At 42.4% G+C, this 27,188-nt stretch overlaps 1 protein-coding gene and 1 long non-coding RNA gene across 3 annotated transcripts; one reads left to right on the forward strand and one right to left on the reverse strand.

The window, feature by feature from the left end:
• Positions 1-1,253: 1,253 nt before the first annotated feature.
• LOC124147575 lies at positions 1,254-27,007 on the reverse strand. 2 transcript variants are annotated; one of them, XM_046518222.2, is made up of 14 exons: positions 26,656-27,007; positions 23,833-23,971; positions 17,023-17,090; positions 16,469-16,607; positions 14,738-14,904; positions 11,687-11,760; positions 9,885-9,970; positions 8,530-8,759; positions 7,665-7,825; positions 6,968-7,135; positions 6,008-6,159; positions 4,790-4,897; positions 4,230-4,373; positions 1,254-3,452 (listed from the first exon to the last, which is right to left on the reverse strand). In XM_046518222.2, exons 1-14 carry the CDS (start codon positions 26,709-26,711, stop codon positions 3,315-3,317), a joined length of 1,830 nt encoding a protein of 609 aa, XP_046374178.2. In that variant the 5' UTR covers positions 26,712-27,007; the 3' UTR covers positions 1,254-3,314. The 2 variants fall into 2 exon arrangements, with proteins under 2 accessions (XP_046374178.2, XP_046374176.2); XM_046518220.2 differs by lacking the exons at positions 23,833-23,971; positions 26,656-27,007 and adding an exon at positions 18,883-20,081.
• On the forward strand, positions 20,059-24,150 carry LOC125376157. The gene is made up of 3 exons (XR_007219077.1): positions 20,059-20,255; positions 20,684-20,729; positions 23,844-24,150. It is a non-coding gene; the product is annotated as an uncharacterized LOC125376157 (long non-coding RNA).
• Positions 27,008-27,188: the final 181 nt, after the last annotated feature.

Raw genomic sequence — 27,188 nt, forward strand, 5'->3', positions numbered from 1 at the left:
TGGGCCCTGGTCATACTCGAGTTTGCACACGTTTTTAAAAGAAAATAATGGGAAAAACAAATGACAGAGAGTTGGGTCTCCTTTCTGAAAAAAAACCAAATGTAGTCGTTTATAAAAGAAACACACGTATCACACCAAAGACTATGTTTGTGTTATTTTGGTAGCAAGGGGCATATGGATTGCTTCACGTTTTTTGTGAGAACAAATAACATGATATAGACAATAGAAACACTTGCAATCACTTTATTGCACCAACATGAGATCCAGATAAATCACAGAATCGCTAATAAATATATATCATCGAGTACAAACCAGCGTGTAGAGGTATTGACCTAGATTGCCTGAATTTTAAATAAAGAGACGCTAAAGAAATTTTGTTCATCGGAGCTTCCTCCCCTCTTCATGCATGTTGGGGTTTGCGATTTTTCAAAGAAATTAATTCAATTATAATCAAGTTATTAACTCAATAATATACAGAAAATGACATTGATCACAGTTTGAAATATGAATATCAATAATTCGTCTTTTGTATCCTTATTTAAAGAATATGATACGAAACATACATGACTAAGTTCATGAATCATTCATACACTCTATCTATATCACACATTGTACTATCATAATGCCTGTGTATTATCTCAAATATGATGACTCTGTTTACATTCTTTTGAACTACATCCTACGTTACCCTTAGTCATGTAATATGTTTATCTAAGTTTTATTTATTTACTATTGACTCCAGTAGGACGCATATATCGGTGATGCGCCAAGGTGATGCAGCCAAGTGGTTTTGATGTTACATACCTAACCAGGCCCACCAGAAACTGTTGACATCAAATTCAAGTCGTCTTTAAATAATAAAGGATCGATATCTGATATTGGTACGAATGCTCTGAAACCTGCCAGGCGCCAGATACGAGGGTTGATAGAGTTCTGAACCTCACATAGAAGGAATTGCGTGATATTATTTTTTGTTGTTGTGGACATTATATGATGACACAGATGTAAATATCCAAATCTTGGGTCACTTGAGCAAATCGTGCTGCTGTGACAGTTACTAAGGACTCTATAACTCTATAACAAACTTGAGGGAGTGAGTGAGTGAGTGAGTTTGGTTTAACGCCGCTTTTAACAGTATTCCAGTTATATCACGGCGTGTCAGCTTAATGTGGGAGGAAAGCCCGAAGTGATGCAGGTCTCAGACGTTTACCACTTCGGTGAAACCCACGAGCACGGGTATGGTGCTGACAAACCTAGAAACATAATCGGGGCGAACCGGGATTCGAACCCACAATCACAGGTTTCTGGCGTGCCTAAGGGACGCAACTCTGCACAGCGAATCGCGGCGCCTTAGACGACTGGGCCACCCGTGCCCTCTCAAACTTGAGGGACGTGTGGTGATCATATACTTGTACAACAACAAAAGTCATCCATGAAGATATGAGTACAGCACTATGGAAGGATGTCCCTTCTTGTGCCACTGTAAAGTGGTGAGCAGCAGAGTTTAAGCCTGGCTGGGAGGGCTGAAGATGACCCCTTTCCTGGAAGGCCCGTCATGTCAGCAACACCAGAAAGGATCCAGAGAATCCAGATATGGTGGTGATCGACCGGCGAATGTCTTGTTGCTAGTGCACAGAGTACTTTCCATTATCACAGAAACTTTGGCCATGAAGAAAGTATCAGCTTCGTGGGGTCCAAGGCTTCTGACATTTGATGAAAAACATACCACATGTCTCATGATAATATAGCTCTGTCTAAAGCTTTACCAGAAAGGTTCTTACATCGTTTTGTGACTATGCATGAAACCTGGGTTAACCATGCCCAAACGTCAATCGACAACGTGAAAGCATCATCACCACCATTTACGACAAAGCCTGTCCCACGGGCTAGAAAAGTTGTCGTCACGTGTTCTGGGATGCATGTGTTATCGTGATGGACTATCTTCCAAAAATGCCAGATAATAAATGGTACACATTTTGCTGCACTTCAAGGTAGTTACGGGGTGAAATTCTAAGTTGGAAGCTGACTAAATATGTATGCACTTCCATCAGGACAACGCGCCAGTGCACAATTCAGTCGTTTTCATGGCTACAATCCACTAGTGTGACTTTGAACTCCTTCAGCACCCACCCTATTCCCCTTGTCTGGTTCTGTCAGACATCTGTTCCCAAACATGACGAAAACTCTAACCAGACCCCATTCTGCTAGGACGATGACGTGATGGCAGCTGCGAAGAACTTTTTGGACGAAACTGGGATAAAGTCCTTCCAACATCGCTGGTAAAAGTGTGGCAAAATGGAAAAGGATTTTGTTGAAAGATAATTCATTCTAATGTCTTTAGATCTGTATGAGTCTCAGAACATACCAAATACCGTATTCCAAAGAGTAAGCAGTTGATCATAATTGATGTCAACAGCGACTGGACGAGACCCTATAGCTGGGCGCGCGAGTGAGTGAGTGAGTTTGGTTCTAATGCCGCAGTCGTTTTATGCTGATGCGACAGGACAATCCGAGGTGAGGCACGTTTACCCCTTTGGTGAAACCCACGAGCACGTGTATGGTACTCACAAATCTAGCAGACATAATAAGGGCGAACCCGGGATTCGAACCCACGATCATAGGTTAGTGGATGGAGCTCCGCACCTTGCGGATCCTTAGACGGCTTGGCCAACCGTCACCCTGACCTCACTACATCACATGTACTTAGTTCAACCTCGATTATCCAGCGTATTTTATTTCCATTCCATTACGACATACATACCCTGGATCAATACGACACCAAATCATCGTGGCGGGCGAGGAAGTAACGTCACAGTTATCATCTCTGGTGTCCTAGCATAGGATTTTTGTTGCTGATGAGCCTGAACTCGTCACCCAAACACAATATAACGACTGGCCGAAAGTTCGACATCTACGTTCAAACTAACGGCCTCGTTCCAGCAAGCCCTCTAAATATTTCAAATAAAGTATTATATTACAAATCAGATTGAACTGGAAAAGATGTTTTTTTGAAAGGAGAGGGAAGTACTTATTGCTATCAGGCATTTCTTGTTGTATTTGAGACGGTGCATTAGGCGAGTCCTTGTGATATCTTTATACGGAGTTTCTCTGTTAACGAAATCGTGTAATTTGATTGGATGACGATTTTAGGTGCCGTGTAATTAGAATATTAGGGTATTTATCATAATGGAAGGAGATATGCCACGCTGGATAATCGATCATTATTTCATTGAAGTGTTTCATAAGTTTTTTTTATACCCGCGTCACAAGTAAGGCACCCTTTATAGGTTTTTGCCGTATGTAGTCCACTACAATCAGTATTTCGTTGTGCTGTTGTGGACGTGTTTATTGTAGGACACCTGGTCGTCCACAGTCATCTGTCTGAAGGCGTCCCAGTTTGTCTGTGTCTGAAGCTTACGCTGCAGAGTGTCTTCAGACGGAAATGGTTGAATCTGAAACCATTGTAGCATAGCAGAGAGTGATTTGTGAAATATAATTTTTTTTAATGGTAAAAAATATCTTCAAGTTGATAACCTGGATGAGACTCGAAAATGGGTTGGATTGGATTGGATTGGATTGTTGTTTAACGCCGCACTCAGCAATATTCCAGCTTTATGACGGCGGTCTGTAAATAATCGAGTCTGGACCAGACAATCCAGTGAGTAATATCATGTGCATCGATCCCCGCAATTGGGATCGATGACATGCATCAACCAAGTCAGCGAGCCTGACCACCCGATCCCGTTAGTCCCCTTTTACGACAAGCATAGTCACCTTTTACGGCAAACATGGGTTGCTGAAGACCTATTCTACCCCGGAATCTTCACGGGTCAGACTCGAAAATGATCTGATTTCTCTAATCAACACATTACTGAGTCCATGATTGAACAAATACTGTTCAGGAAAATCCTGCCGCAACTGTTAAGTTATACATGTATTTACCTATAATTAACATTATTAAAATGACTTACTTAATATCGTTTTTGCATATCAATCTTTTGCAGTGGACCTATCATCCACAGAGAGTTTGTGTTGGAGTAGACGCCGGTTTGAAAAAAATATTTTCTATCAATGCCCGCAAGCTTCTTAGGGATGAGATCTAAACATTTACTTCAACGCTGAAACCAACAATGACGAATCTGGGATTCGAATCCATGATCCACAACGCGACGCGATTATGGTATTAAACTCAATAGGCATCCCGTGTTCCCCTCAATCATGTATCTTACCTCTGTTCTCATTCTCTTTGCAAGCTCTTCCGACAGGTGCTTCTTAAAGAACTTCCTGTTAATGAGAATACATTCAGCTCCATCAGACACGAGGCTGCAGTTGGTTGTGTCTTTGATCCCCGCCATCACCACCTGCTCCAAGCCCTGGAAGGTCGACACATCTTAGGTGGGAATAACTGCGTACACCATACCCCTCCCATTAACCCCAAGGGGATTCAAGGTAAGAGAGCTTCCCAGCATAAAATGCTCACCGTAAGAGCCGAGTAGGAAACTGACATTTGAAAAGAAATGTTCCCGAATGAAACAGAGAAACAAATTTATTGTCCTATTACTTTACCCCCCAAATATGTGTTTTGCTTAACATGCTGGATGTTAAGTTAAAAATGTGTTTTCAGGCTCGTATTTACATGAAAAAGGGGTATTTTTCAACGATGACCGAAAACATATACCTTTGACAAAAATATCAGGAAAAGCTGAAAAGTAACATTTAAAAACAAACAATCAATTCATTAATAAGGAGTATCAGTTGACAAAACTGAAATAAACAAGAGTCAACTTACAAAAATGTCGCCAGGCCCAAGTTTGGCAATCTCGATGAAGACTTGAGGCTTGGTCTGGAAGTTGTCGTGGTGTCGTCTCATGCTGATGCGAGGAGACGTGCGGGGTGTCTATACACAAAAAACACATCACATACAGGCTTGAATTATACAGACAGTTTATACTGATACCCATCAGTTCGTACCGTACTATACATCTTACATTGAATACGGTTTGAGAACCTCCAGACAAGTCACCAAACGAAGATATAAAAAGGTTTGTGGGTCGATCATTGCCTTGAAAATGAAAGCACACGCTCTCTTATTTGCCGACTTTATTTGAATTAGCTTCACGTATGGCTTTCTTGAGATGACCTACCACCCCATCATGTATATAAATAAACACCGCGCTGCCGATGGGCCGGAGTATCCATCTCTACATCCAGACAAGTCCCCACCCTGACATCAACTCATACATCACTGCCGATGGGCCGGAGCATCCATCTCTACATCCAGACAAGTCCCCACCCTGACATCAACACATACATCACTGCCGATTGGCTGGAGTATCAATCTCTACACCTAGACTAGTCCCCACCCTGACATCAAATCATACATCACTGCCGATGGGCCGGAGTATCGATCTCTACATCTAAACCAGTCCCCACCCTGACATCAAATCATACATCACTGCCGATGGGCCGGAGTATTCATCTCTACATCGAGACAAGTCCCTACCCTGACATCAAATCATACATCACTGCCGATGGGCCGGAGTATTCATCTCTACATCGAGACAAGTCCCTACCCTGACATCAAATCATACATCACTGCCGATGGGCCGGAGTATCCATCTCTACATCCAGACAAGTCCCCACCCTGACATCAACATTGCTCGTTGCCGATGGGCCGGAATATCCATCTCTCCATCCAGACAAGTCCCCACCCTGCCATCAACACATACATCACTGCCGATGGGCCGGAGTATCCATCTCTGCATCGAGACAAGTCCCCACCCTGACATCAACACACCTCGATGCTGATGGACGGGAGTATCCATCTCTACGTCGAGACAAGTCCCCACCCTGATATCAACACATACATCACTGCCGATGGGCTGGAGTATCCATCTCTCCATCCAGACAAGTCCCCACCCTGACATCAACTCATACATCACTGCCGATGGGCTGGAGCATCCATCTCTACATGGAGACAAGTCCCCACCCTGACATCAACACATACCTCGCCGCTGATGGACGGGAGTATGCTCCTCTCATCAAGCACGGCCTCGAGGATCTTCCTGTGCTGTTTCCTGGTGAGTCTGCCGTGCAGACGCCTGTACTCCCTGTCGAGCCTCCGCTGGTGCTCGGGTTTTCGCTGGATCACCACGGGCTCTGTACAGAAGTAGAACAGTCAGACACTAAGCCTGGGCCCCGTTCCACAAAGCATCATTACCGCTGACTATCGCAAAGCCAATACTTTAACATAGTCTAACTAGTCTAGAAGTCGTGCGCCAAGCTCGCTCTCTAGAATGTTCAGCGTCCTGGGATCTTATATTGACTTTGTATGATGGTCATGCGCACTCATGTGCGCACAAGTGGATGGTTGTGTTCACGAAGACTATCCTCTCAAAAATAGTGATTTGATGATGATTTCGCGTTCAAATTTAAATATAATGAGTCGTCCCCCCCCCCCCCCCCCCCCCCCCCCCCCCTATTAGATGTCGTAGCCCTGTTTTGTATACCTGTAGGTAATTATAGTGTAACCTCTTGTAAATGTGGGCAGATAAATGTTGTATGTTATTATATCTACACTTGCTGCTTCTATGTTTGGATGTACATGTTCGAGTCTGTACCAAAACAACAGTGGTTGATAGCATTATTATAAACTTGGGCGGTGGGGTAGCCTAGTGGTTTCCGCATTGACATTGATGGAATATTGCGAACAACCATACTCACTTACTCACAAACTAAAGAGTATTATAAATACCCTAGTTTGCAAACATGGGGAACTGAGGACATTATCTATCCCTGAGTCCCCGATGTCTCTGCCTCTGTGTCTAATGTCCTCTTGCTTCTCCCCCCAACGCGGTTACAACAGTTCCTTTCTACGACAATTAAAATCTCTGTGTGTATTTAGTTAGTTCAATACAAGCAATCTTAAAACATGCGTATTTATGTTCATGATCATCCTGAGACATACCTCTTTCTTCATCTTGGTCGTCACTTGGCCTTGACCTTTCAAAGTGAGCTGCCTTCAATGTCACGACGCCATGTCTCCGTTGACGTGGTGTGGGCTGATCGTCCGTCGTTGACGTAGCGTCTGACACCACCGCGGGGGACTTTGCTCGAGGTGTTGGAGTAGCTCGAGCTATAAACATGAGACATTGTGGATCAGTCAAGGAAATGGCATATCCGTTTTTTAGGGCATGACATTTTTATCAGAGTTATATTTTGATCTATCGTAACTGCAAACCTTTTGTTCATTCCCTCGTTATACTAAACCATAGAGCATATTCCAGGGCGATATGAAGACGATGCCACTTTTATTTGAGCTATATTTTGAGTGAGTGAGTGAGTTGGGTTTAACGCCGCTTTTAACAGTATTCCAGTTATATCACGGCGTGTCAGCTTAATGTGAGAGGAAATCCCGGAGTGATGCAGGTCTCAGACGTTTACCACTTCGGTGAAACCCACGAGCACGGGTATGGTGCTGACAAACCTAGAAACATAATCGGGGCGAACCGGAATTCGAACCCACAATCATAGGTTTCTGGCGTGCCAAAGGGACGCAACACTGCACAGTGAATCGCGGCACCTTCGACGACTGGGCCACCCGTGACCCCCCTACATTTTGAGCTACTGCAAACCGTGTCTGTCCCTTCCCTCGTCATGCTTACGTGTGGGGGTTTTAGTCCGGGGCGATGTGAGGGTCTGGTTTCCGACCCTGGTCAGTGTGGGCTTCGTGTCGTCCAGGTTCTTCAACACTCGGCACGACCCTGTCATGATGACGTACACCCACTCTCCAGAATTGCTCTCCTTACACAGCACGGTGTCTCTCCTGGAACACAGCAAGGTCAACGGGACCTCACGGTTAGATTATCAGGTGCTTCATGTGTTGCGCACACAGTCAAGGATCTTTATTGTAGAGTAGAAGGGCCGACATGTGTAGGTTATCAGGGCTCACACATTTAGAGTATGGGGGAATTTCAACAAAATACTATCAGCGCTTCACGTGTAGTTTATCAGGGTCCACACGTATAGATTATCATGGGCTTCACGAGTAGGTTATCAGGTGCTTCACGTGTAGATCATCGGGGCCACACGTTTTGGATTATAGGGGGTTCTCGTGTACATTATCAGGGGTCACACGTGTAGATTTTCGGGGCCACACGTGTGGATTATCAGGAGCTTCTCGTGGACATTAGCAGGGGCCACGCGTGCAGATTATCAGGGGCCTCACGTGTATACTATCTGGGGTCACACGTTTAGCTTATCAGGGCTTCACATGTACATTATCAAGAGCTGTACGTGTAGATAATGAGGGGTTGACGCGTAGATTATCAGGGACTTTAAGTACAAATATTCTAAATGTGAAGACATTAAGCGAATGTGTGAGAAAACATTATGTGCAATGAGCATCAACTATTTTATGTGTTGCCATGTACTAAATAAAACTACAGTTATTTATGACTGTTTATCACATAATGACACAAAATATGATATGCATGTAATCTCTTCACATTCAGGTTGTGCTTCCCCTACCTGACGTATATGAAGATACAGACTTCGGGGTTGCCATGAGGTATTTTATCAACAGGCCAGTCCCGGAGTATGTGTAGTGTCTTGAGGAAGTTGATGTGCTCGGGATCTTTACCACGCTCTGCCTTCGTAAATAAGTCGAGAAAGTCCTCCCTGCCCAGTGCAAGGAGCTCGACGTCATCTCGACATGTGACTGTGGCGCTCCGCTTGGCATGGTTAATCAGAGCCAGTTCCTAGAATTGAAATAGGAGTGAGTGAGTGAGTGAGTGAGTGAGTGGGTGGGAGGTTTGCTGGTTGGATGGATGGGTAAGGGGTTGCGGGAATGAGTGAGTGGGTGAGTAGGTGAGTGAATGAATCAGTGGGAGAGTTGGTGAGTGAGTGAGTGAGTGGCTGGGTTGGTGGGTGGAAGGGTAAGTGAGTAAGTAAGTGGGTGAGTAGATGGGTGAGTGAGTGAGTGAGTCTGTAAGTGGGTTGGTGGGTGGGTGAGTGATTTACTTTGGTTTAACGCCACTTTAAAATGTCAACCTAACGTGACAGGTAAGTCTAAAGGGATGCACGCGTTCGACGTTTACCACTTTGGTGAAACCCAAGAGCACTGGCATTGTGCTGACAAACTAAGAATAATTATCAGAGAGGATGTAGGATTCAAACACATGATAACCGGATTGGGCTACGTCACAAGGGCCAATATTGCACATTAAACGGCTAGGCTAACATTTTCCTTTCATCAGACTTGAACACCCAAAGAACTTATTGAATCAGTGAAAGTGAATGATTGAGCGGAGGTCACGATCAAACACCATGAACTGGCATCACACACTGTTCCTCTGTGGGCAATCGAAAATGGTTTTTCAACCCTGACGAGCCACCGCTTTAGAATGTTTGGGAACCACTAGACTTCCCAAACATTCGAGACATCCGTCCGCAGTATTTTCAAATCAAATTTGACATCCCGTCTCTCAACTAAATCACGTCAACTTCCTCGCAGGCCATGCATTTTGTTAGATGTAAGCTTGCGACAATAAAACAAAATCGTAGGAAAGGGATTCAAATTGCTGCTTTATGCATACAAGCGTTCAGTATAACTAGTGGTTTCATTCATTTTGTCTGGTATATGAGAGCCCTTATATCCACACATGGCATAAGATTCAAGGTGTAGCTTCTAGTGCTCAGTCTGATCACAATGTGCCCTGACTGATTGTGTGTCATCGTACCCCGACGGCGTGGATAGTTGCTCATTATTTCATCCACTTGTTAATAAGCTCCAGATTCGATTTCTCACAGAGGAATATTGCTCCTTGCATGTATTCATCGCATTCGTTAAAGATATTGAAGAGGTGTGATGTTATGTTACATACCCCAAAGCAATAGCCTTTCTGCAGTATATTGGCTGTGAAGGTGTATACTTCTCCGGAGTCCTTCGTCGCTAATATCGTCACTACAGCTGTAACAAGACAACACATGTAAAGGCACGGTATAGCTACTGGTATTGGGTCACGTACAGTTTTGCTTCATGACGACATGGGGACACGGGTGGCCCTGTCTTCTAAGGCGACGCAATTCACTGTTGAAAGTTGCGTCCCTTGGGTACACAAGACACCTATGATCGTGGACTCGAATCACGATTCGCCCACATTATGTTTCTAGAATAGTCAGCACCATACCCGTGCTCATGGGTTCCAGTAAACGACAGGCATCACTTCGTGCTTTCCTCCCACTTTGAAAAGACAAGTCGTGAGATAACTGCATTTTACTGTTCAAAGCGGCGTTAAACCTCACTCACTCACTCACGCTGTCATGGGACATGATCTCCAACATAAGCAGTACTTTTCCAAATATGATCACTCTTAACCAACATTACCGTCATATAAATTTAGCATGTTCAAATACCTATATACTTATATTGAGCCTCGTTTTGGTGTTTTTTTTGCCGGGTGAGAATAGGTCTTCCATTGTCATTTTGACAAAAGAACACATGGAGGATTATAACAACAAGGGACAGCTCTGAGACCTAATTATGGTGTCTCTGAAAATAAATTGAGTGAGTGTGGGTTTACGCCGCTTTCAGCAATATTCCCATCACCGCCTCTGCTCAATACAAAAGTGATGCGCCACATATATTGTCGTACAGCTGAGGTAATAGAAAAGTGTGAGGTCATAATAGGAGGTGAGAGTGGTGCGATATATTTACTTTGTGTGTCAACTTAATGTTTGCCTACAAAGTAACTGTGCAACACATGGTGAATGCTTCATTTATATTTGTGTTAAGCATGCTACTGTAAACAAAACACCATTGTTATATATAGTGACATGCTTTGCTTCTTGGCCATAAACGGTGATTTCAAATAGCCTTCTCTTTCAACAATACACTTCATTTTAAGCTACAGCACTAAGTTTCCAAGTTGAACTATGTACCGTAAAATCTGCAGGTAACAAAGATCAATACTGAAAACTCATTATGTTTATATCCAAAGAAATACATAACTCACGTCCATTAACTTAGTTTACTAAAATACCTTGTACTGTAGAGGTGCATAGTTGGACTGTGTGAGTGAGTTTGGTTTAACGCTGTTTTCAACAGAATATTGAGGTTGCATTTCGGCGTGGTGAAACCCACGAACACAGCACAGGTATGGTGCTGACAAACCTGCAAAGATAGTTCGGGCGAATCGAGATTCGATCCCACAACCGTAGATGTATGGCTAATGTATGTATGACTAACGGATGCAACTCTGCACAGCAAATTGCGGTTGACTAACTTCATAACATTTCTTTATGAATTTCAACTAGTTATATTTTTCGAATTCAAATGCTACTCGGCAACTGTGGTGTTGTGTACACACAATGCTGTTTTTCACCTCTCACCAGCGACTGTGCTCTAGTTTGAACGACGAAGAACTATGATTTGTGTTCACCCGAGTCAACCTCATAAGGACTTCGGGGACCCAGGGCTATCATGATAAGTGGTTTGTTGTGTACCCAGTAGGAGTACATAATACTGTGGAATGTTTATAGTCAATATCAATGTTACGATAAATTGTCGGTTGTGGATAGATATCATATGTTACGCCCGTTAATACACTGTACACCCAACATGTCCAACAGCTTGTTATTTGCTTTATTAGGCGTTTATCAACAGATAGTATTAAGAGGAAATTACCTGTTCCTGAGAGAATCATGTAAAAGTTATCAGCAATGTGTCCTTGACGAATGATGACCCTCCCAGCTTCAAATCTGAAACATTAACACTGACACATGGATGGAGTGTGGTACTAAACATGCATATTCATTAACATAGCACAGTGGTGTCCTATAATGAGGGGCCACAATTTGCTGTGCAGAGTTGCGTACCTTGGGCACGCCAGAAACCTATGATATGGGTTCGAATCCCGCTTCGCCCCGATCATGTTTCTAGGTTTGTGAGCAGCCATACCAAAGTGGTGAACGTTTGAGACTTTCACGTCGGGTTTTCCTGACACAGGAACGTGACAGGCTTAGATATATCTGGAATACTGTTCAAGGTGGCGTTCAACCCAACTCACTCACTCACACATTTAATGACCTATCTCCCACTGTAAGTTTGGAAGTTGTAATTTGCTTGTTTGTTTCACGATGACGACGGAAGTAAATAGTCGTTTTTGGAGCAGACAAATAAGTGACTGATATTTTGTGCAAGGTTTAAATGCCTTAGGGGTACGATTCCTCGAATTAACCGAGTGATCGAGCCTGAACACCCGATCTACTTAGTCGCCTCTTGATAAGCATAAGCCGTTGATCCTAACTTCCAAAAAATATAGTACGACACTTTTCATGCTTATAGGATGTATTTGAACCAAAATACACAACGAGGTAGCAAGTTTCTGCAAGCATCAAAGTGACCAGGTATTCACTATTTACGTCGTTTTGAAGCAGATCAAGCTGATTTTGTGGAGGGGTCTGTAACCCTGAATGAGGCTTTGGTTCGCCACTGTCCCACCGGGACCATTCATCTGTACATGTGCGCTCGTCTGTTGTCGCCATGGCTGCAATGCATGACTGGTTTTGAATTCACTGAACATCTTCTGTAATCACCATCGTCAGATTTCAACCTCTTCCCAAACATTTTTGGTACACGTTATGCACATGCTGATGTCGTCATGTCTGCTATGGAAGACTTTTTTACCACCAGGAAGAAGCCTTCTACACCAGTGGGATCCGGGCATAGCATTATCCTCATCCGAGATCATGGTTCATACTAACGACCACTGTTTTGTCAAATCCAGACTTGTACTCGTTGGCCGCCGTGGTACATGTTTAAGTTTTTTAACTTCGACTTAAAAGAACATTCAAGAACTCACTGATCTTTCATATCAAATCTTTTTTTAAATATTTGATACAAAAATTACTCCAATTCTTTTATATGGAGCAGAGGTCTGGGGGCATACTGAATACTGAACTATTGAACTGGTCCATCTGTATGCTTGTAAACGATTCCTTGGCGTAAAAAAACCCCTCTACATCGAGCGTTATGGTATATGGTGAATGTGGACGTGTACCACTTTACATATTTCAACATATTAGAATTCTTAAGTATTTGTTCAATATTCTTCAAATGCCCTTTGATAGATTACCTAGAAAATGTTACACTATGATGTTATTGTATGAAAAACATGGAATCCGCAACTGGGTATATGATGTAAAGTCGTTCTTAAATGATTGCGGCTATGGGTATGTTGGCATAATCAATGTGTACCAAACAATCCAGATTTATTTTTAGTATCTTTACGAAAAGGAAATATACTTACAAAAATGGGCATCGCATGTTTTAAGTTCAGAAAAATGCAATTATTACAAGCTTTTCAAGCCAACAATTTCCCCAGAATACTATTTGTTTGAAATCAACTTTAAAAGGTTTAGAATAAGTTTAGCACAATTGAGATGCAGCTCTCATAGACTTAGGATCGAAGTAGGCAGGAATAGAAACATAGCCAGGGAATTGAGAATATGTGAGCAATGTGGTTTAAATGCGATTGAAGATGAGTTTCATTTTCTGTTAGTTTGTCCAAAATACGACCACCTTATTATTATTATCATTATAAGTATATTGATCTGCCTTGTTATGTACATCCCACTCTACAAAAATTTAGAACGATCATGTCAACAACTGATAAAGATACTCTAAAAAATCTATCAACGTTCATTTATCCTGCTATGTTGATTAGAATATGACCTGTTAAACGGATCTGTAACCACTCCCGAAAACAGAATTGTACTATGGGCCATAAGCCTTAGAGTGTGGAATAAAAAAAAATTATCCTGTAGAACAACGTTAACTCACTCACGTACTCGCTTATAGATGTTCTACCATGAATAGGAAAGTACTTAATTCTGATTGGTCAATCAGAGGTTTCAAAAAATAATTTACCACCTTTGATTGAAACAGTCGATTTGACGGGCCATCACCATTGAAGCTTATACATAGAAATGATTTTCCTTCTCAGGCATTGTTGGTAGGCATTTAAAAATAATAATATGTACCATACTTGGCTGTACATTGTTTCAATGTTTGAACATATATGTTGTCAAGGCTATTATCGGTGAACACATTGGACTCAACTCATGCAGAATCAACACCCAAGATCTCGTGTACAATTTTGTCATGGTAGAATGGAGCTGTTTTCTTTAATGTAGAGCTGGGCCACCTGTCGATTTAACGGCGATAAAATGAACATTTGAAACATCACACAAAGCATTCGGTTTCAAATTTAGTTTAGCGCGGTTAAATGAACAGGTTACCAATGAAAACACACAACTCTCCCGGTTTGGTCGGGGCAGTGTTGTCCAGTTCCCTAATTTTTGGCAACTTTCTCATTTATCTTTAACAGATCAACTGGGCGTGGGCTAGATTCACCCCATACGATTATTTAGCTTCATGTCTGTGGTCAAATTCCGCAGTGGTTAACCTTGACGCCATATATCACGAAGGGCTTTACCTACTTATTACCTACCCACCGTCATGTAAGCGAAATACTGTTTAAAGCGGCGTTAGACCCAAACCATCCCCCCTTCATAAATCACATGTAAGTATCTTACTGACTGTACGCAAAACGTTGTAAGCGATACTGTACATCGATAGTACAGTCACGGTGTATTCCTGCTACTTAATACAATATTGCAATCTGTCATTATATTCAACAGACAACTACATGCATACATGACAATCTACACTTACTGTTCGTACCACCCTGCCTTGACAAGGGACTTCTGCATCTTGATGGGGAACTCGTTGAATGCATCCACGGCCTGGTCCAGAGATAACTGCGCTGTATGGAGCTGCTCCTCGGTCCGATCTGTGGGCTTCATGCATAGAATCTCCTTCGCCTCGGTACTGATGTGATGCTGCAAGGTGAGGAGTTAATAAGTAGAGTAAGTGAGGTGGAAATTACGCCGCCTTTAGCAATATTCTAGACATATCACGACGGGGGACACCAGAAATGGACTTTGGGCATTTGACCAACGGCGGAATCGAATTGTAAATAAATGAGAAAGTATGATACGCTATTTTCCCACAGGCAGGCGATATTACGAGACACAATAATTGGACTTCCCAACAGATGACTTCAACATTCCAAAAGTCAATTTTCCCTCTATGTCGATCAATATTCCTGCAGCTCCAGCCCTTGATGTCCACATTTCACTTTTGAGGTTCAATCGAACAAGCTCTTTCTACCAAGATTTCAAACAGCGTCAAACGAAGCTATTTGATCAGGGTTGCAACATTCAAGGCCTCAGTAAAGCTTTCAGATAGTTTTATGGTAGACATGTGGAGGGCATTTCCAAACACAAGAATGATGTCCGATGCAATTCCCTATTTTGACTTGTACGATGTGTTTCCGTGTTTTTTTCAGGTGAACAAATGACTTGCCTTTGCATGTGTTTGTGACGGGTGTCATCATTGGGCAGGATACGCTCACCTTTACGCGAACAAATGGTAGTTGATAGTGACTCATAGGCACATGCTCATGATATAGTAAATCGACTCTGCCTTGTCGACATTGTTTTGTCGCTTTTAACCACAGATGCATTCATGTGAGGAATCGAACTTCGGCTTTAGGCGTAGCGAGCGTCCGCTTCTCCACCAGGCTAACCCACCCCCTCCCTCCAGTTTACTCCACCATATACGCAATTTAACGGTATGATAAAAACTGCACATAACATCGTAAATTTAAAATAATGGGCACTCACTAAAGACATCAGTTAATTATATCCACGAGTTCCTTCCAAGAGAGTTGTACTGATTTTGTCAATCAAGTCTACTGAATGTTTCCGCTAACGTGAATGTAACATGAGCATGCATCATGCAAACATAAAATATTTTCCTATCGATGTTGATATGTGAAATAGAACCACACATTACGTTACTTGGCGTTACAAGAAGAGTCTTTCGGACCGTTCCACAAAGCGATCTGTGCGCTAAGATGACCGTAACTCTTATACTTTAACATAAACTGCCGAGCAAAAGAAAGTATAGACTTGTAAATTTGATTTGACGAAAACATTACAAACGTTATCAAAACGTTACTGGGTTGAAAACAGTCACCAAAACCGTGCAAACTTAGGGTCCAAAATACAACCATAATACTCGTATCAAATACACGACCACAGAATAACCATTTCTTCCTTGTTTGATTTTAGCCACCATCAAATATGGTTGCATACTTTCTTTTGCAAGGCAATTTAGGTTTATGATAGCTAAGAACCATTTGTGGAACAGGGTCCTGGTACTTCATACAATACCACCTTATTTCAAGGTACACATAGATTTAATCAATTAGATTTATAAGGTATAACCCTTGCAGTTAAAGCGACGTAATCGTCTGGTAACACAATATAACAAAGCATTATTATATTAATAACACACATGTCTCATTTTTATAATTAAATGGGAAAATTTTATACATACTTCTTTTTTCAACTTAAACTCTGTAGGATCAAAGGACAAACCAAGGTCAGCATATGACCTCTTCGTGAGGCCAAGGTCATCGTAAACCAACGTCCATGACATAAGCTTCCAGTCCTTGATGTCGCGTTTACCATTTTCTCTGAAATAAAGATATTTGAGTGCAACAATTTAACCAACCCTCTGAACCATACACAAATCTGAACATGCCGCACTTACATATGTCCAGCCCCTTTCTGGTGTCCCCCGCCGTGATATTGCTGGAATATTGCTAAAAGCGGCGTAAAACCATACTCACTCACTACATATGTCCCCTTGCACATAATACTCGGATATTCAGTACGTCTCTGTGAACATGGTGAATGTGTAATTCGATGTAATTCTATTATCTTTTTGTAGTGTTAAATTCGATTGCCAGTGGAGAGTGGTGTAGCTGAAAGGGTCATTCTTAGTTTGCCGTTTCTAGTCAAAAGATCAATTTAAGCTTAACTGATCTATTACGCTCACGTTTTGTTTGAAGCACACACTGGTATACTACGTGTACTTCTAATGATTACCTTCCTGTTCCGACAAATCTCTGAATCCAGACGACTTTTTCCACACATCTCTTGAACCTTTCAATCGGCTGCAATGAAGAACTAATAGGCTTAATCAAAATAGGGATGATGTTATCGATGCGATAAACAAGTCCGATAAACTTAGTATCACGACAAAGTGGTGAATGTCTGATACCTGCATCACTTCGGGCTTTCCTCCTGCATTAAGCTGACACTCAGTGATATTACTGATAGTTAAAGCGGCGTTAAACCCAACTAACTCACTCACTCAATATAGTCACTAAATCCCTACAATACTTTAGTTACACATATCCTATTTTTTTCTAGAAGATAGAAGTTTAGTTATGCAGTGTTAGTTTTCAGTCAAGAAATAGCAGTCGGTATAATGTAAAATTGAGCGATTCAAATCCCTGAAGACAGTCAACCCATCTATGGATCTCCACCTAATGCTTCCATTCCGATGTTTCGATAAACGTAATTTCACCATGCCAGTACGAGTTCCTTCATCAAGCAAGTACGAGTACCTTCAGCAAGCCAGTACTAGTACCTTCAGCAAACCAGTACGAGTACCTTCAGCAAGCAAGTACGAGTGCCTTCAGCAAGCCAGTACTAGTACCTTCAGCAAACCAGTACGAGTACCTTCAGCAAGTCAGTACGAGTACCTTCAGCAAGCAAATACGAGTACCTTTAGCAAGTCAGTACGAGTACCTTCAGCAAGCAAGTACGAGTACCTTCAGCAAGCCAGCACGAGTACCTTCAGCAAGCCAGTACGAGTAACTTCAGCAAGCAAGTACAAGTACCTTCAGCAAGCGAGTACGAGTACCTTTATCAAGCCAGTGAGAGTACCTTCATCAAGCCAGTACGAGTACCTTCATCAAGCCAGTACAAGTACCTTCATCAAGCCAGTAGGAGTACTTCATCAAGCCAGTACGAGTACCTTCATCAAGCCAGTACAAGTACCTTCATCAAGCCAGTACGAGTACCTTCATCAAGCCAGTACGAATACCTTCATCAAGCCAGTGCGAGTACCTTCATCAAACCAGTACGAATACCTTCATCAAGCCAGTACGAGTACCTTAAGCAGGCAAGTACTGCGAGTACCTTCATCAAGCAAATACTGCGAGTACCTTCATCAAGCCAGTACAGCGACTACCTTCATCAAACAAGTACTGCGAGTACCTTCATCACGCAAGTACTGCGAGTACCTTTCTTTAAGCAAGTACTGGGAGTGACTTCATCAAGCCAGTGTGAGTACCTTCAGTAAGCAAGTACAAGTACCTTCAGCAAGCCAGTAGGAGTACTTCATCAAGCCAGTACGAGTACCTTCATCAAGCCAGTACGAGTACCTTCGGCAAGCCAGTACAAGTACCTTCAGCAAGCCAGTGCGAGTACATTCATTAAGCCAGTACAGCGAGTACCTTCATCAAGCAAATACTGCAAGTACCTTCATCACGCAAGTACTGCGAGTACCTTTCTTTAAGCAAGTACTGGGAGTGCCTTCATAAAGCCAGTGTGAGTACCTTCAGTAAGCAAGTACTGCAAGAACCTTCATCAAGCAAGTACTGCGAGTACCTTCAGCAAGCAAGTACTGCGAGTACCTTCAGCAAGCAAGTACTGCGAGTACCTTCAGCAAGCAAGTACTGCGAGTGCCTTCATCAAGCCGGTGCTGAACGTTGCATAATAAAATATACAGAAGTAAAACTCATGACACCGCCGTCAAGGTAGCTCCTAAATGTCACTGAAGATGTTGATTCAAATAATGTTTGCGACATGTCAAAATTGTACAACACTGCAACCGTAAAACAATATAAGTCTCATACAATATAAAGATAGTATAACAGGATATTCACAGCTGGTTACCTCCACATCGTCCTCACGTAATCGACTCAAACCACGAAAGTTGGATTTTCCCAAACTCCGTTGAAGATCCTCGAAACTGTTGTTTCTCTCGAGTTTAACTTCCGCTTCTATGTCAATATTCACGGCTGTCTGTATATAGGTATCTGTAATGTCTTGTTTAAGTGACGAATGTCTACGTCTGAGCACTGGTCTTTTCTCTTTCACGGGGTTTTGGGGTGGAGAAATCGGAAGGGTACCTCGCACCACCACTACCGGGTCAACCAGATAACGCTCGAATACTTCCTGTCTTGAGGGGCCGTAATGTATAATTGACTTGAACTTTTGTCTCCGCGGTCTTTCTGAATAATTGGTAGGATGTTGTGTCGGCTTGATCTTTTGAAGCATGACTGGATGCTCCAGTGGGGGTAGTTTTACCATGTTAAGTATGTGATCACGCTAGTCCAAGATGTTTAACTCTTAGTAGTGTGCATAGTATCCGTTAATTGATCCCATGCAGATCCAAAGAGAATGTTAACATCCATTCCGAAGGTTAACCCTGAGACCATCAACTTGATCCATGTTACAATCAGTAATGGAGCAACAACGAAATTCCACAACACAAAAAATAGTTATTATCCTTTTCAAATGTTGATAAAAAATTCCAGTTCTTGAAAATATTTTTTCCACAGTTTTTAAAATCGTCCCACAGAATATTCCTGGGTCCAATCTTTACACATTCCTGGGTCACATCCTCACACATGCCTGGGTCAAATCCTCACACATTCCTGGGTCACACCCTACACGTCCCATTTCACACATAAAGTCTCCAGCGAACCACCATATGACCGTATGTGTTACACTGTGTGACTAGAGCACGCACCTCGCTCCTTGTACGCAAGCAATTAACTTTCCCATGCATTTATAACTTACTTCACGGCCGACATAAAAAAGGTGTGATAAACACGTTCACCACGCCACGTTCTTTAAGCCAGTTCGTCATTTAACCCGACCTCTGGCTACACGACACTGGAAATCACTGGAAGCCTCACTTTTGGACAAAGGATTGACAGTGTTGGTGCAACCCGCTCCTTTCAAGCGCTCAATCCTTCATACAAATAGCTTCTTTGCCCTTGTGACTTTCATAGTTACCAATGAAAAGCGGACTATTTGTAGCAACGAGGTTGTAAACTGGTCATTAGTCCATGAAGATTATCTTGCCTTGTCTCATTGTTAGGTGGGGATTTGCCCCGTTATCTGTTTGTGGCTCTAATAGGCTCAAAGGGTTTGATGAATGGCATATATGTTCCCAGGCTTGTGTGGAAGAAACACGGATAGCCCATCAACACATGCTAGAATTCTATCGTCCACCGCCATGCTGCTATCTTCATGAATGCGTATGTAAATCCATGTATTTCGTATGTCATTGAGCTGAAGCGGTCGTTGGCTGTCAAGACATGTTGAATGTCGTTTCAGGTTACAAATAAATAGCCTAATGTTATTACTTTGTACATTACTTTTGTGGAATGTATTATGTTGGTTCCGCTGAACAAGGTAAACAGGGTGAAAGATCGAATCAGTGCCAAGACATAACAGATTGAACGTCTACATAATTATACAGGGAAGTTATGACGAGATGATAATATTAACACTCTTTCAGTATTGATACGATGTGATTACAATCATGGTATAAGGAAGAGAGGTTGACGTAGTTCGTAGGTATTTTTACAAACTATGCGTGTAAGATCGCTTACATGTCAAATGCAGTATGTGCCAGATGCATAATACCAACACAAACATGAGTCATTAATATTGTTATACGCAGAATCATCAAGAATACAGTGCCAAAAGGACCAAGGGACGGCGCCAACGTAAGTCTTGACAGAACCTATTGGAAGTTAGCATAAAATCACATCATATTGAAAGTCAATCCTGTCTTCACTGCAACATCTATACCCCTTAAAGATATAACCAGCAATTGATAGCACGAGCAACGAGTCGAATGACATTCTGTCAGCCAACGCACGCATGGTGATCCGGCCCCGACTTATCGTTTGTTTCGAGAAATCGAGGCCTGCCCTCCAGTTAGCCGCCTTTTGTTGGGGGTACTTGCAAAAGGACGGATCAACAATGCATGCTTCACGTTTCGGCTGTCGTCACTCTCAAATATAGAGCAAACTAATAAGATAGTGGATGAATGTGTTTAACGCCACAGTCAGTAAAATTCTAGTTGTAAACAATCGAGTCTGGACCAGGCAAACCATTGACTGACATTATGATTAACGATCCACGATATTGTGGAACAGCTCTCCGTGCCTGACCTCCCGGTTGTCTTCAATCGACGAGCTGGCATGACCTAATATTATCCGGATCCTCAAGATCCTTGTTTTATCCCCTTAGTGCCGTGCTACCGGACGGGTAACAACAAGTACCATCTTTAACGTATTTCGGTATAATGCGACCAGATCACTTGTAGTTGAGAAACTGATAAACAATCAATTATTTTATTATTTATTTTATTTATTATTTATTAATTATTTTACTGTATTTAATTATCTCATATGATTCATATTAATGTCAGTAACAGTGCACGATATACCGACACAGCTAACTTGCCACTCTTTCATACAAAGAAGCAACCTGACCACTGCTTCTCTTTAATTCACTTATGACAAGCTGGCATGACCCATTCTTCTCCGGTATCCCCAAGTACATGCACCTATTGTCCAAATCCCCATAACTTTGTTTGAGGAACGCGAGCCGGGAGTCAGCATGCCTCAGATAGCTGCGGATTGGATGTCCCTAATGTCCATCTTCAAGTGGTCATCCAGATCATTATCTATCTGTGTAGGACACTCAATAATCTTTTAACCTACCGGGTGATTTTACCGTAAGTGTCACGCATTCTTGTTCACCTAGTTTGTAGACCACTGGTATTGAATGTATTGGAAGAGCGAGTGAGTGAGTGAGTTTGGGGTCAACGCCGCTTTGAACAGTATTTCTGTTATATCACGGCGCGTCGGTTTAATGTGGGAGGAAAGCCCGAAGTGATTCAGTTCTTAGACGTTTCCACTTTGGTGAAACCCACAAGCACGGGTATGATGCTGATAAACCTAGAAACATAACTGAGGTGTATTCAAAGGGCTTGCATGGATATAATTTGTGATAAAGGTTGATAACATAGTTAATGATATGAAGAAATCATCGTTAAAAAAATAACAACAGAACCTTATTCCGAGTCAACTGTTGATGAACTTCAGGTGAGGTGTGGCGGGACATAGATACCCCTCTCAGACATAGCATTCTGACTCCAAGCCGAACAGTCCCTGTATTATGTCGTTAATGCCAGGCAGGGTAACAACAAGTACCATATTTTAACATATTTTGGTATGACACGACCGGGGATCTTATGTAGCTGAGAAATGTAAAACAATCAATACATATTATTATGGTAGTTTATCATGTAATATGATTCATATTAATGTCAATATTAGTGCATGGTATATAGAAACAGGAAGCTTGTCACCCTTTCATACAAAGAATTAAACTTACTACCACACGGTGTTTATACATGTATACGGAATTTAACTGCATGTACGACACGGTTCGTGGGCAGCAAACAGGACCTTTCATGAATTACACTCACACAAAGCGAGAATAGTTTTACGACTATCGTTACTTCTCATATACTTTAACACTCCCACTGACGTCGAAAATGATGGTAATGTTCTTTGTAAGTTTGGAAGAGGGTCCCGGGTCTCGTTCAACATAAGGGGGCGGTCGGGTAGCCTAGTGGTTAAAGCGTTCGCTCATCACGCCGAAGATCCGGGTTCGATTCCCGACATGGGTACAATGTGTGAAGCCCATTTCTGGTGTCCCCCGCCGTGATATTGCTGGAATATTGCTAAAAGCGGCGTAAAACCATACTCACTCACTCACTCACTCGTTCAACATAAAGACTTTTGCACTGTGACTATCATACCTCATTCTACCGTAACCTCTACCCTGTCGTCTAAGGCGCAGCAATTCGCTGTTAAGGGTTTCTCTTGGATACGGAAAAATGTATATATGATCGTGGGTTTCAACGACATGGTAAACGTCAGAGACCTGCAGCACCTCGGGGTCTTCTCTCACAGTAAGATGACAAGCTGATAAGTGGAATATTGTTCAAAGCGGCGTTAAAAATCAACTCACTCATTCATAATAACTTTGACTAACGGCAGTGTTAAAGTCGTTTTCCTAATTCGGCATCCACCTCTGTGGTCTAGCGGTTGAGCATCCGACCGGGGAGCGGAAGGTCCGGGGTTCGATCGCCGGGAGCGTCATGCCAAAAGACGAAACCAAAAGATTGTACTTCTTTTTACCATGTCTGGCGCTCGGCATTAAGGGGATAAAAAAAGGACTGTTCGATTCGGGGTCAGTATTCTGTATCTGAGTGGGGTATTCAAACTGCGGCATGGTATCTCAGTGGGTTAGCACTATAAAAATCGGCATTAGTCCAGACTAGTACAAGCAGACACACATGTACGAACGCACGCACGCACGCACGCACGCACGCACGCAGACACGTGCACGCACGTCGGTATATAAGTGCAATAATCTTGAACGTTAAACCCCATTTCACCTCACCACACCTCCAAAATCGGCGTTGCATTGCATTGTTTTTCGTCTGTTGGTTTAAAACTGTTGTAATTCTTATGCTTCAACACAAGTCGTAATGCTTTTATCGTTATGTGGAATGGCTGTCACGACTATGTACATGAACTTACATGATTCATAGATCATAGTTCATACTTCCATATGCTTACGACAGTCAGTGCACCAACATCGCTTTGTGAAACACTTTCCAGCCCCAGAAACTGCAACATTGCGGCTGGCATCTGCTTTGTAACCCGGATCGTTAACGGTTTCATACGGTTTTAATTGGAAACGAGATTCGAAAGCAATGAACTATAACAATTGTCTGACACGTACTTGTATTTTAGGCTCAGCTTCTTCCTGCGGCTCCGGCTGTGGCGATGCGATGACGTCATCCTGGGCATGCGCACTAGAGACTGACATTCTGCGATGCCTGTCATGTCTGTGCGTCCTGGAAGACGTTCGTGGAGCTGTGCTGGAAGACAGAACACCAACATTTTCTCAAATTACAATAATATTTCTCAGGAGCTTAATGCAACCAAAACATTATCCACTATTTATTGATTGCGTGATTTATTTGGAGTGATTTGAATGGGTGCCCCCGGTGCGGCAGGTTATGCTCACCTTTTTCTTTGAGCACGGGGTATCATCATATTTGGTAGTGATTCATAAATACATGCATATGATAAAGTCGGAATCGCACAATCGATCATTGAAAGGGTTTTGTTGTTTTTATTAACTCCGCTTTCTTCACTATTATTCAGTTATATCACTTAATGTTGACGAAGGTCCAGACTGACAGAGGCCGCAGACGTTTATAACTTGTGTGAAGCACACGATACGTGACATTGTATTGACGCACCAATTATGCTGATTAATCAAGAATAGAACCCAGTATCAGCGGATCCTGCCAACTAAGGGACGTAGCTCTACACGATAAATTGTTACGTCTCAGAGCATTGGCCAGCCCTGTCACCAAGTGAAAGCCTTGTCATCATCAACATCATCATAATCATCATTATCATCACCATCATCATCATCATCATTACAGATTAAAATAAAAAATGCAGCAAAGACGGTTTGGGTGATCCTGGCACAGTCAGGCTGGGTAGGCTCATCATCACCTCAGGGCCCTTGCCCCCTCTACACGCAGCCCAGACGGCGAATGGCAAACCCACTCAGAACTTTTCAGAGAATGTGAAGACTCCCGAACACTGCAGCCTTCTGCATTACCCAGATTGTCAGAAGGGCTGTATTCCCGGTAGCAAACCCGGGTACTCTCCCAATGCCAGTCAACAGATTGGGAGGTACCAAACCTAAGGCACTGGGGGAGTCGGACAACTTGGAACTTCGGATGCAAGCGTGACATTTCGAAAGCCAGGTCCGCATATTTGTCATGTTTTTCCTCAATCTTGTCAATCACATTAGTGTCAAAGGGGACAGAAAATTCAATGATATAAATGATTTCATTGGATTTATCAAAAAGGACAAGAGCAGGTTTGTTGACCTGGATGCGTCTTAGGCTGTAAACGGGCCTATTCCAAAGAATTTTGTATTCATCATTTTCCATGACGCCCTCTACATATTCCGGGTCGTACCATGGGTGGACCTCTGTGTCAAAACCACAAGCATGACGAAGACGGTAATAAAATGATCGAGCTACACCATCATGTCGTTTGAGATACTGTGTTTGTGTCAAAGCTGGGCATCCACTGACAATGTGTTGGACAGTCTCATTGTCGTCAATTAGGATTGTGTTCAATCAAATTGGCAAATTATAAACGTGGTGCAGTGCTTAGACGGATTGCCCTTTGATGAGGTGAAATTGGGTTTAACGTCGCGTCCAAGATTATTGCACTTATATAGCGACGTGCATGTACGTGTGTGTGTTTGTGTGGCTGTTTGTACTAGTCCGGACTGATGCCGATTTATAGTGCTAGCTCACTGAGATACCATGCCGCAGTTTAACATGAATACCCCACTCAGACACAGTATACTGATTCCGAGCCGACCAGTCCTTGTTTTACCCCCTTAATGCCGAGCGCCAGACAGGGTAACAACAAGTACCATCTTTTAACGTCTTTTGTATGAAGCGGCCGGGGATCGAACCCCGGAACCTTCCGCTCTCCGGGCGGACGCTCTACCACAAGACCACGGAGGCGGTCCCCTTTGATGATACTCACTGGCATGGCTTCAAGGCCTCAGTAAAACCTTCTAAAACTTTTACGGTAGACATGTGGAGGACAAAATGTTATCAGGTGACCACTTGATTTGCCTTTGAATGTGTTTGTGACGGATGACACAGGTGGTGCAATATACGCTCACCTTTTCGCGAACACCTGGTAGCATTACTATTTGATAGTGATTCTTGAACACTTGTTTATGATATGGTCGGAATCTTACAATCGACTCTGTTTTCGGCATAGATTTCTGATGGATATGAACACTGTTTTGTCGCTTTTATTTGGTACTGACAAACCCGGGATCATAAAGGGCGAATCTGGAATTCGACGCTGCGATTATAGGATCCTGGCACGCCAGAGGGACGCAACTCTGTTCAGTGAATTGCGGCTCCTAAGAAGACTTTGCCACATATGCCCCTAAGTATAACTGCAAGTTATGACGGTAACACTACACAAACTGCACTCTTGTAGATATCACCTCATACATGTATGATTTTTTTATTTGACATTTTTATTTGACCTTTGCCCCCGAAACATACATCATTTTATCTCATGTGCAACAAGTGTATACACATACCAGATGTGCCTGTTTCAATGAGTCAAACTTTGTCTTAGGATTTATGTGAAGTGTATAAATACAATATTGTAGTAAATAGTCCTCAGGTGACAGGAACATCGACTGATCTGACAGAGAGGTGAAATGAACACCTGTTACTATATTTCGTTGCTAGTAAATACACGAAAGGGAAAACGCGCTTGTCAATTCTTTTTTATTTTTCAACTTCATGGATATAGATTCGTACAGACTTATCGAGGCCATCGCGTTTGTGTCGTTGACGAATTGTGCCCAATTAAAAATAGGTTTAAATAGATAGCCTTGCTACCAGAAACATTTTATTTTATTTGAGGTGTACTTGTACGAATATCGTACATCACAATATAAAGTTTGAATTTTAAACATGAAATCTGCACGTACCTGTCATGGTGAACTTTTGTGAAGGTAATTTTCACTTCGTTGTGTCCTCCCTTCATTTCGACTGTATTATCTCGACATTTACTCGACAAACAGTAAGAAGCCACAGAGAAAATATAATCCACGTATTCACCGTCAGCGTTTTAAGAACATATTTCTTGCTCCAAATCGATAATTGAATTTATGTTTATGTATATTCACGTAATGATTGAATACCGCTCCCTATAATACAGTAAAACACCAACACAGTAGAGCACAAACCATAAACACAACTACGACTGATCGACTTAACGACGACTGTTTTCAACAAAAAGAATATTTCATAGCTAATATAAATCATCTACACATAAAAGAATTATTAGTGTGAGGCAAATAAGAAGATAATATCAAATCGCCCGGACACACTAGCATTTTGTTATTAGGCTCCTTGCAGTACTTGGGAATGTTTACCGTCCTATCCTATGTTGAACGAGGGGTTAGTCAAGGAGGCTTGCTCTGCTTTTGAGTGTTTGGCTTTTGATAACCGCGAGAGTGTT

The sequence above is a fragment of the Haliotis rufescens genome, unplaced genomic scaffold (assembly GCF_023055435.1).
Source record: "Haliotis rufescens isolate VD_foot unplaced genomic scaffold, xgHalRufe1.0.p SCAF_7, whole genome shotgun sequence".
Classification (NCBI taxonomy): domain Eukaryota; kingdom Metazoa; phylum Mollusca; class Gastropoda; order Lepetellida; family Haliotidae; genus Haliotis; species Haliotis rufescens.